Below are 12,204 nucleotides of genomic sequence, written 5' to 3'. Positions count from 1 at the left end.
CATAGGGGAGCTCTATGTGTAGTCTTTTGAGGAACCTCCATACTGCTTTCCAAAGTGGTTGAACAAGTTTACACTCCCACCAACAATGCAGTAAGATTCCCTTCTGTCCACATCCCCTCCAGCATCTGTTGTTTATTAGAGTTCTTGATTACAGCCATTGTAACTGGGGTGAGGTGGTATCTCAATGTTGTTTTGATTTACATTTCTTTTATGGCTAGAGAGGTTGAGCATTTCTTCATGTGTCTATTGGCCATCCTTCTTTCCTCTTCAGAGAAGTTTCTCTTTAAGTCTTTAGCCCACTTATTTATTGGGCAGTTGTTTCTTTGAAGATTTGTTGTTGGGGGATTTAATTTTTTGAATTCCAGGTATATTTTAGATATGAGACCCTTGTCCGTTGTATGGCTAGTGAAGATCTTCTCCCAATCTGTGGGCTTTCTATTGATCTTGCTAGCTATGTCCTTTGTCGTGCAGAAGCTCTGCAATTTCATGCAACCCCATTTGTCCAACCTTTGATTTGTTGTGTTTCTGGGTCTCTATTAAGAAAATTTCATGCAATCCCTTTGTCCAACCTTTCTTTGATTTGTTGTGCTTCTGGGTCTCTATTAAGAAAATTTCGGCCTGCGTCAAGGAGACCTAGAGTTTCTCCTATTCCATCCTGTAATGTTTTCAGAGTGTCTGCTTTGACTCCGAGGTCTTTGATCCATTTGGAGTTGATTCTGGTGCAGGGTGATATATAAGGATCTAGATTTAGTTTTCTACAAGTAGTTAACCAATTTTGCCAGCACCATTTACTGAAGAGGCTGTCTTTCTTTGATTCTATTTTTTTAGCTCCCTTATTAGATGGCTATAGGTCTGTGGGTTCATTTCTGGGTTTTCAATTCTATTCCATTGGTCCTGAGGTCTGTTCTTGTGCCAGTACCAAGCTGTTTTGATTACTATGGCTTTGTAGTAGAGCTTGAAATATTTGGTATTGATATTCCTCCAACACTGTTCTTTCTGTTAAGGATTGTTTTTGCTATTTTGGGGTATTTTTGGATTGTGTCTTCTATTTCTTTGAAGAATGAGGTTGGAATATTGATAGGTATCACATTGAATTTGTAGATAGCCTTGGGAAATATTGTCATTTTCACAATGTTGATCCTTCCAATCCAGGAGCATGGGAGGTTTTTCTACTTTCTAAGTTATGTTTTGATTTCCTTTTTCAGGTTTTTAAAGTTTTCATCATAGAGGTCCTTCACTTCTTTGGTTAAGTTAATTCCTAGGTGTTTTATTTTTTGTGGGGCTATTACGAATGGAGTTGCTTTCCTGATTTCAGCCACACTTTTCTCATTGTTGGCATACAGAAAAGCCATTGATTTTTGAGGGTTAATTTTTACCCTGCTACTTTGCCAAAGTTTTGAATCAGCTTGAGTAATTTGGGAGTGGAGTCCATGGGATTCCTTAAATACAAGATCATGTTATCTGCAAAGAGGGAGATTTTTACTTCATCTTTCCCTATTTGGATCCCTTTTATGCTTGCATCTTGTCTTATTGCTGGAGATAGGTATTCTAATAGTCAATTGAAGAGAAGTGGAGAGAGGACATCCTTATATCATTCCTAAGTTATGAGGAAATGGATTTAGTTTTTCACCATTAAGTATAATGCTGGCTGTAAGTTTCTCATATATAGCCTTTATTGTATTGAGGAAGGTTCCATAGATTCCTAGTTTTTCCAGAACCTTCTCATCATAATGGGGTGTTGGATCTTGTCAAATGCTTTTTCTTCATCTTTTGAGATAACCATGTGTTTTTTATCCTTGCTCTTTTTGATGTGGTGAATTATATTAATTGATTTGTGTATATTGAACAAGCTTTGTATCCATGAAATGAATCCTGTTTGATCGTGGTGTATGATTTTCTGGATGAACTGTTGAACTCAAATGGCCAAAATTTTGTTGAGAAGTTTCACATCAATGTTCATCAAAGAAATGGGTCTATAGTTCTCTTTCTTTGATGAGTCCCTGCCTGGTTTGGGGATGAGGGTTATGATGGCTTAGCAAATCTTATCAGAAAAAGAAGAGAACACACCCAATAATTAAAGTCAGAGATGAGAATGGAAACATCACCACAGAAACAACAAAGATTCAGAACTTTATAAGGAAATACTTCTCAAACCTTTATGCTAATATGTTTGTTAACTTGACAGAAATGGACCGTTACCTAGCAAATATCGACATGCCGAAACTAAACCAAGATGAGTTAAACCATCTTAATTGTCCCATATCAAGCATTGAAATAGACAACAATAAGAGACCTCCCATCTAAGAAAAGCCCAGGACCAGAGGCTTTACAGCAGAATTCTACAAGGCCTTCAAAGCAGAGTTCACACCAATATTCCTTCAACTCTTCAATGAAATTGAAAGAGAAAGTTCACCGAACTCTTTATGCTCATTTTTATATCACTAGAATTTACTTAAAGCCCAAGACATGACAGATACACAATGCGCATTTGTTCTCCTGGATAGCCAACTGAATGAAGGAATAAGCTATTAAATGAATCAAACACAAATGAAGAGTTAACCTTAATCTCTAATGGGTATTATTTCACAGAGGCACTGGACTAAACATACCTATTTTAAATTTGCTTTTCTTTTTTAAAAATCCATTAGATCCAAAATTTTAACTGAGGTTCTTAATAACCTTATAGTATAATGGGAATAACTATATACAACTTTAGCTAATTAAACTTTTGAGAGAGAGAGAGATAATTTGTCACTTATGTGTATTGCTTTTACACAAAATATGAATCTTCTGCCAACTCATCTGTGATGACTCATTGTCATAGGATTTGGTTTAGATGCAATGGGGAGAGAAAGAAAGGACAAGAAAACATATTAGCCTTCTAAGATTAATGACTGTATTTCTTCTGTTGGGAACTTAGAGTCCTAGACTAAAATGTTTCCTCTCCGATCTCCCAATATCTGAGGCTGTACCTAATGTAATTGCTTCCAAGGGGGAAATACTGCTGATATTTTCTGACTAGCTGTCACAATGTTCTGAGTTAATCCTCTCGAAATGCCCAGCTCAATATAATTGTAAGAATCCAGGACACAGTCTTTCCATGGCAGTGTAAACTTATTTGTCTCTGTGTGAGGGAGTGTGGGTTCCCAAAGCACAGAGAATTTTATTAAGAAGAAGACAACAATTTCTAATTTTTAGACATCTGGTTTTTCAGATCCAAATGCTCTAAATTACTAGTGTTCCTACATCATGTTAAGAACAGGGAATGACACAATTCTCTACTAGGTTGCTCTGAAAGGCAGGGTATTATTTTGTTGGTATTTTGGCAGAGCTAGTTATTCATCTCTTTCATCTTACACATTTACTTGTCCTTAATGACCTACATATCACTCTCTTCCTTGCCTACGTGGCTGTCTGCACAACATCCTTGTTACTTCTCACTCTCTCCAAGCATGCTGGCAAACCTTCTGCCTAGAACATGGTTCCCTTTGATTATTCCCATGATTCCACCCAAAGGCCTTACTTAAAATGATCATCCCTCTTGAACACTTCCTATAACTCTTTCTTCCTTTATATCTTTCCACAGCATTGATACCATAAACATTCTACTTGATTTCTTTTTATTATCTCTGTTCTCACTTCTCACATAAAAGAACATGAAAGCGAAGCTTTGTGTCAGTTTTATGACCTAATATATTCTTAGCCCTGATTGGAGGTACTCAAAAAGTACTGTGTAAACAAACAGCTTTTCCTTGAGAAACAACCAACCTAAAATATTCTTATAAGATAGCAACAGATTCAGTGGGTAGAGGAATACTTGTTCCCAGATAGCAGATGCTTTCCAAGGGGAAATAATGAGAGTATCCTAAATAAAATCTTCAGATTCTTCCAGATTCACCCCAAATCTTGAAGGGCAGGCAAGAACTAAAAATGAGTTAAGTGGTAATGAAGGCCATTGTTATGTTCTAGAGGCAGAATCAAATGATGACTGAGACACCTCATGGTGTTTGATGTTCATTTAGAATTGTCATTGTGTAAGTACAACCTCAGAAGAGGAGTGGACAGCTAATTTAGTAATACCTTTGGTACCAACTGCATGAGTAGAGGCCCTCGGTACATGTAAAGTTCATTTTTCTTAGAAATTGTGGGTAATCTTTGCCTGGATGGAGTGATCCTAAATTAGAACCAAGTGAATCTGAGGACTGTTGAGTGGGAGGAGCTTATGGTAGAGGAATTAGCTCTTGTACACTATTGAGGTCCTTATACCATCTATCCTTTACTTGCAGTGAATGTTAACTGACTTCAGTTCTTAGCCACACCTTCTTTGGAGATTTACTTTCTGCAAAAGAGCAACTCTTTTTTTAATATATATTTTTATTGTAAAGATACTGCACAGAGGGGTTACAGTTACATGAGTAAGGTAATGAGTACATTTCCTATCGAGCGTTGTTACCCAGGAGGAGATATTTTTGTAAGGAAGCTATTTCCTACCACAAAGAATGGACCAATAACCAAAACCTATGGACACAAGGAGAGAAAAGACATTGCATCTGACCTCACCTCATGAGAGAATAATCTCTGGGAAGTACTTAAAATTAAAGAGCTGCCCTGTAGGAAAAAAAATAGTTTATTCTCTAGCTGAGATAGTTCGTTCTTAATTTTCATCTCTAGCACTTCCTTACTTTGTTTGCTTTTCTACTGAGAGCACTTGTCTAATAACTCACATGACCAAGAGGTTCTGACTTGGCTTTGCTTCAACGGATCCAGGCTCAGGCACATGGCACATGAATATACAAATCATCTCTGGAAGAAAATTCTTAGTGCCCTCAAAATTCTCACAAATATGCTTTCTATACACATTAAGCTCACAAACATTTAAGAATAACTATAAAACTCTGGGATCAATCGATGTGAGTCAATCATCATTAGATGGAGAGATATACAAACAGGAAACTGAACATATGAATGAGAAAAGAAGATATCAAGTGAAAATTAGCAGGAAAATGAGGGGGGTGCTTGGTTTTTGTTATAATTTTAACTTTACTTGTACAAAGGAGTTCCCATTCAATTAAGTTTATACGAATGTAATGAATCTTGATCAGTGGCACCCCTTTGGACATCTGGCCCCATCCCTTTCAACCTCAGCCCTAACCTCAGTTTTCTTAATTTTGCAGGAGATGCATTGAATTTATGACTGCATTTCCTCCACTTCCTCTCTTCATTCGGCTATCTCTCTCCCCTCATCCTGCTTTTGCATGCCCAATTCCTGTTTTCACTTTGTTGGCTGTGAGTCAGTCTTTCTAAGGAATTATATCGTTTGAATTCTGCCCTGAACCTACCATATTTCAGCCAGTGCACTTGTATGCATTCTGGAGTGTATATTTATCAATTAATTCTAGCTTCTACACATGAAAGAAAACATGCATCCTTTGTCTCTCTGGGATTGCCTTACTTCACTTAATGTGATTTTTTACTATCATATAATATATGAAACTAAAACATAACCCATGGACTAAAGGTCAGATCTGACCCAAGGGAATACCAAATTAAAGTGGTTATAAAATAGTATCTCTATCACCAATTGCTTTGTCCATTAAATGAGAAATGAATTGAAATCTATAAGAATTTTTAGTGCTTTGGGTTTCCAATACTCATCTTTATTGTTTCTTTTCTTTTTTCTTCTTTATGGTCAGTGATGGGGCTTGAACTTGGGGCCTGGGTGCTGTCTCTGAGCCTCTTTGTACTCAAGGCTAGTGTTCTGCCAACTGAGCCACAGCACAATTTCTGATTCTTGTGTGGTTAATTGCAGGTAAGAGTCTCACAGAGGCCTTTCTGCCTGGATGTGCTTCAAACTTCAATCCTTGGATCTCAACCTCTGAGTAGCTAGGATTACAAGACTTGAGCCACTGACAACTGGCTCTTTATTGTTTCTCAACTTCAATATTCTTCAAGGTGTTATGATCAGAAACTAATTTTTCATTAATTACCTCACCAAAAAAAATTGTAAATGAATCAGCCTGTCTTGCCCAAAGGGTATAATCTTTAATGAGAACCATTTTAAATGTGCTGAGTGAATATTTGGAATACTGCATAGATTAGTGACAGAGAGCAACATTTGTTTCCATTTACACATAAGACAAAACCATTTCTTTCCAATGCTGAAAACAGTGGGCTAAAGACTTAAAGAGAAACTTCTCTGAAGAAGAAAGAAGGATGGCCAATAGACACATGAAGAAATGCTCAACATCCCTAGCCATAAAAGAAATGCAAATCAAAACAACATTGAGATACCACCTCACCCCAGTTACAATGGCTGTAATCAAGAACTCTAATAACAACAGATGCTGGAGGGAATATGGATAGAAGGGAACCTTACTGCATTGTTGGTGGGAATGTAAACTTGTTCAACTACTTTGGAAAGAAGTATGGAAGTTCCTCAAAAGACTCCACATAGAGCTCCCCTATGACCCAGCAATCCCACCTTTGGGCATTTACCCAGATGATCACAACCAAGACAATCCTAAGGCTACCAGCACAACTATGTTTACTGTAGCATTATTTACCATAGCTAAGATATGGAACCAACCCAGATGCCCCTCAGTAGATGAATGGATCAAGAAAATGTGGTATATATACACAATGGAATTCTATGTCTCCATCAGAAAGAATGGCATTGCCCCATTTGTTAGGAAATGGAAAGACTTGGAAGAAATTATATTAAGTGAAGTAAGCAAGGCCCAAAGAAACATAGGTCCCATGGTTTCCCTTATCTGCAATAACTAGTATGTGTTTGAGACAAGCAGAAACGGTCAGATAAGTTGATGTTAGGGAAATGAACCCTAAGATAATGACTTAAATGGTTTTTCTTTCTTGCTTTTGTTTGTAACATACCTATAAGATATTTCTTTGTTGCTTTGTATGTCCCTCTCCCATGGTATAACCCCTGTTTTCACTGTATTTGATGTTGGTATAATTCATGGAGGGGAAGGGAAAAAACAAATCGTTTAAACAGGATACAGGTGGACCCATTGCAACAATGAGATGTACAAGATGTTATGTCAAAAAACCAACTTTACAACTTTGGCGGGGCAGGGGGGAGGATAGGGAGGTCGTGGGGAGGGGAAATGGGAATGGATGGGAAGGGGAAACAAAGGAAGAGGCAACAATGCTTGATAAGAAATGTACTCATTACCTTGCCCATGTAATTGTAACCCCTCAGTATGGTATTTTCCCAAATATATATATATATATATATATATATATACTCATTACCTTGCCCATGTTAATTGTTACCCCCTTGTACAGTATTTTGACAATAAAAAATGAATAGAAAAAAAGAATAAGGACAGAGCAAATACAAAAAAAAGAACAGAAAACAGTATTTATTGTTTTTATCTTAGAATCAGGATGGAGAGGAGACAAGGTTCTCATCCTAACCATTGAGAAGTAAATGCATCTTCCTCAGGGCCAGATATACTTCAGATATCTCCAATGTCTTGGCTTCATACCTAGAGACAGCACACCGGTGTTTTCTGGCACCAAAAAGCTAAATTGAAGGACTGAAGGCAACTACACCCAGTTAGACCACTTGGGAAGATAAGAAGAATTTTATTATCCTTTTGGACCAAAGCAATTAACTCTAGATCAAATTAGTTCTAGACCAATGCAAATGACTCTAGATAGGACCCTATAGCATGTAAAGTCTCAAGTTGCTGGGCAATTTACAAAAGCTGAAAACTCAAGTTTAGCTCTCCACCCAAAGATCTGGCATGTAATAAGCATAATGTAAGTGTTAGTTATATAACTATAATACAATTAACAAAATAATGAAGGTAAGAGCGGAAAGCTAAGAAATGCAAAAGGCATGTAAGGAATGACAAGATACTGAAAAATAAAATTGACTCACCCCTAAAGTGAATAAGCAAAAAATAAAAAGATGTGGCACAAATGAGCAATGTTCATGCCAGAAGAGAAGGGAGATTTACAGATTACTGAGACTGGAAAAATGAAAATACTTTGAGCAACTTTTTAGTAGTATTACATTGGAAGGAACTATGGTCTATGTTGATATTATCTGGTAAATTTAAGCCCATGCATGCTCTGTGATTCAGGAGTTTTGCTTCTAGGAATATCATCTAAAAATAAAAAATCAAAAATGAAAGAAAATTTTGTACATGCATTCTAAAAAGGTAACACAAGACTGCTCATGTAATCACTGTTCAGAATACTAAGACAATATCAATGTTTGTGTGAGAGGATAAATACTGAAGTTGTATTCATATAACAAAATATGGATCAACTCTAAAAAATTGACATATAGTATCTATTTTCTATATAGCAACTCTATCAAATCTCACAAACATTATAGGTCCAAACAGGTCATTTTCAAACTGCAGCATGATATTATTGATTTAAATTCAATAACAACTAAAAGTAGGTAAAGTATCATTTGGGAATGGATTTCCATATTTATATAGTGAATATATTGAGAAAATTGAATGAATTATAACTGAAACATTTAGAGTAATGATTATCTAGAAAGAAAGCTGAAAGAATGAATTTAGAGTACTGACAGAATCATTTGTATACTTTAAGAGCATTAAAAACTCAAATTTTTATGGTTTTTCAATTTCCATCTTATGAACATGTTCTACAACTTACATAGACATCATCCTTACTATTTTGTATGTAAGCTAGCTCAATACCCAAAGACAATTTGGTAAAGAAAGAGAAGAAAGAAGTATGAGAAGGAGGATGAAGAGAGAAAGGGAGGGGAGAATGAGGAAAGGTAGGAGGGGTTACAGTTACAATGAGTAAGGTAATGAGTACATTTCCTATGGAGCATTGTTACCTCCTCCTTTTTTTTCCCCCTACCATCCCTTCCCTCCCCACCTCTCAAATTCTCCCTACTCCCCCTTTCCTGAAGTTGTAAAGTACATTTTCAACATGTATTGTACATCTCATTGTTACAATGGGTCAACCTGTATCCTTATTTCAGCATTTTGTTATTTCCCTTCCCCTCACCAAATTATAAAAATGTATATGCAAGATGCTGGGCATTGGAATCAAATACAGTGAAAACAGGGGCTATACCATTGGGGAAGAACATACCAAGGAACCAAAAAAAAAAAATCACATAGTACCTTATAAATACATTAAAAACAGAAAATTTCTTACTTTGGGAGTTAGGTTAGACCAGAACACAACCTAAAATTCTTAGAAACAGCTTTACTAGTGGTATGCAATCTATACTTCCATGGTTTGTTGTTGTTGTTTTATTTTTTATTGTGAAAACACCATATAGAGGTTCAGAGGGGTTACAATTACATGGGCAAGATAATGAGTACATTTCTTATCAAGCATTGTAGCCTCCTCCTTTGTTTCTCCTTCCTATCCCTTCCCATTGCACCTCCCTTCCCTCTCCCCCCACCCCCCGCCAAAGTTGTAAAGTTTGTTTTCCAACATAACATCTTGTACATCTCATTGTTGCAATGGGTCCACCTGTATCCCTATTTAAACGATTTGTTTTTGCCCCTCCCCTCCACAAATTATACCATCATCAAATACAGTGAAAGCAAGGGTTATACTGTGGGGGAGGGACATACAAAGCAACAAAGAAGTCATCTTATAAATATGTTAGAAACAATTGCATGAAACCAAAAACATTTGAATACTTATCTTCAGGTTCATTTCATCTAACATCAACTTATCTGACCTTTTCTGTTTGTCTCAGACATATGCTAGTTATTGCAAATAAGGAAAACCACCCCATCACTAAGATTTTGAAATGAGAAAGCATCTTTTTCATGAACATTTGCTGTGCCAAGCTGACTCACTCATATTTCCTACCCCAAATCTTTTTTAGGTTAGGAACAGGTACTGGGTAGCCCTCAGGGATAGTAGGAATGACATAGGATCCTTTGTTTAGCCCCAAACAGGGCCTGGCCTCAACAGTGGGCAGCTCTTTGGAATGTGAGCAGTTAATATCATTTTGACTTTAGTTGCCTGTTTGGGACATAGTGAATATCCTTTTAATTTTACACTGATCAAGGTTATGAAAGAAATCCTAAAGTTGGTATGAAAGCTTAGAAAAAGATTTGTACTTATACATTATGGGTCGAAAAAAGAATTATGATATGTGAATAACTCTTCACAAAGTCTTATTTCACAAGATGTCTCTTTTTTATTTTAAACAAAAGGGGAAAGTTTGTTTCACGGGTTTTAATCCTGCAAATCACATCTTCCTTCTCCCTGGTGTTAATGTTCCATGTAATGCTAATTATATGCACATGTGTAATTAATTTAAATGTTAGAGAATTCAAAGCTGTCTTCATTCCTCCCTCACATAGAGCTCCCCTATGACCCAGCAATCCCACTTTTGGACCTTTACCCAAATGTTCACAAGCAAGGCTATACTAAAGCTACCAGCATAATTATGTTAATCACAGCATTATTTGCCATAGTTAAGATATGGAACCAACCCAAATGCCCCTCAGTAGATAAATGGATCAAGAAAATGTGGAATATATATATACAGTGGAATTCTATGCCGCCATCAAGAAGAATGGCATTGCCCCATTTGTTAGGAAATGGAAAGATTGGAAAAAATTATATCAAGTGAAGTAAGCCAAGCCCAAAGAAACATAGGTCCCATGGTTTCCCTTATTTGCAATAACTAGCATAAATCTAAGACAAGCAAAAAAGTCAGAAGCTATGCACATATGACCAGGTAAGATGAGGTTAAGTGAAATGAACCCCAAGATAGGGACACAACTGGTTTTTTTTCTTTCTTGCTATTGTTTTTAACGTATGTATAATGTACTATGTGATTTTTTTTTCTTTTGTATGTTCTTCCCCCACAGTATAGCCCCCACTGTATTTGATTCCAATGCTCTGCATCTTGTATATACATTTTTATAATTTGGGGAGGAGAAAGGAAATAACAAAATGCTGGAATAAGGATACAGGTTGACCCTTTGTAACAATGAGATGTACAAGACACTATGTTGAAAATGAATTTTACAACTTTGGGGGTGGGCGGAGGAGTTGTGGAAGTGGGGTGGGAAGGGATGGTAGGGGGAAAACAAAAGAAGAAGTAACAATGCTCAATAGGAAATGTACTCATTACCTTACTCATGTGACTGTAACCCCTCTGTACAGTATTTTTACAATAAAAAAAAGAAATAGAAGAAACTACATTACATCCCTAGGCTTCATAACAGACTGAGAAATGAGTGGTAAAACCATATTTCACAGGAAAATCTAAATTGACTTCTCAGGTTATGAATAGTTGATTATGGTAGGTACAGTTCAGAAATAGCCCTATCTTAACTCATTTGGAAAAGGCAGCTATTCATTATATTGAGTCTAACAGCCAGGAAAGAGGACAGAAAAGGCATCGTTTTGAGCTGTCAAGCTTAACACATACATACAGAGCAAATAGTAGCGCTACTCTACAGCAGAATTCAGCCTTTTCTATATCTTACTGGGAAGGATATGTGGCCCACAAAAGTGTTTACATATCCTGTGCATATATTATCAGCACAAGGACAAATTAAAATGCTTTCTTTACGAGGATGACAGCATTCTGAGACTCACCGTTATTATGTCACCTCAATGTGTAGCCACCAACTTAGAACGGAGGAAAGACCATTAATTTTTTTTATGCTCTTTGCACAATATTTTGCAGAAATGGCAGTAATCCTGGGAATATCATGTTTCCCCTATCAAAGTCATCTTAAGGATGAGTCCCTGTGTTTTAACTTAAAGAGACTTGCTGGGGGCAAACACTCATACCTAATAAAATTTAATGGGACAGTGAACAAAATGCAGCCGTCTGTATTGAAGGGGAATCCTGTTCCACAGAGAGCTGGGGAGGAAAGAACAAAAGCTTACCTTTATGATGGTTTGCACTGGATACAACTTTCCCCCACAAGGTGACAATAAAGATTATTATTAGCAGTTTTCCTTTTGTTGCTTTCTGCAAGTATCTCTTATTCATCCTGCAGATAAAAAATAAATAAATAAAAATCCTAAGTATGTGAAATCATTGTGTTTCCATTATAGTTGTCCTGTATTGGAGCCTTCCATAGCATTTCAGCACTTATTTCCTGAAGACTCTATCCTTGGCTTAAAAACACTGCTTGCTGAACATAACTGATGTTTGGTTTTGTGATTGTTATTTGTCTTATTTCTTATTTTTCA

The 12,204-nt window shown here is 36.6% G+C and overlaps 1 protein-coding gene across 2 annotated transcripts in view; it reads right to left on the bottom strand.

Moving 5' to 3' along the window:
* Tafa2 (TAFA chemokine like family member 2) overlaps window positions 1–12,001 on the bottom strand; it is a 127,837-nt gene extending 115,836 nt beyond the window's left edge. For both annotated transcript variants that reach the window (XR_006150502.1, XM_042698888.1), the window contains exon 1: window positions 11,896–12,001. Coding sequence is in view for 1 of the 2 variants with exons in the window: in XM_042698888.1 (XP_042554822.1) it covers window positions 11,896–12,001 (106 nt within the window). In the remaining variant the exon portion in view is untranslated. The remainder of the gene's footprint in view (window positions 1–11,895) is intronic.
* Between the last annotated feature and the right edge of the window lie 203 nt (window positions 12,002–12,204).

This window comes from Dipodomys spectabilis, unplaced genomic scaffold (assembly GCF_019054845.1).
Source record: "Dipodomys spectabilis isolate Male_0828 unplaced genomic scaffold, ASM1905484v1 ptg000234l, whole genome shotgun sequence".
In the NCBI taxonomy this organism is placed as follows: Eukaryota; Metazoa; Chordata; class Mammalia; order Rodentia; family Heteromyidae; genus Dipodomys; species Dipodomys spectabilis.
The sequence above is the reverse complement of the archived record's forward strand: the minus strand, read 5'-3'. Positions and strand labels throughout refer to the sequence as shown.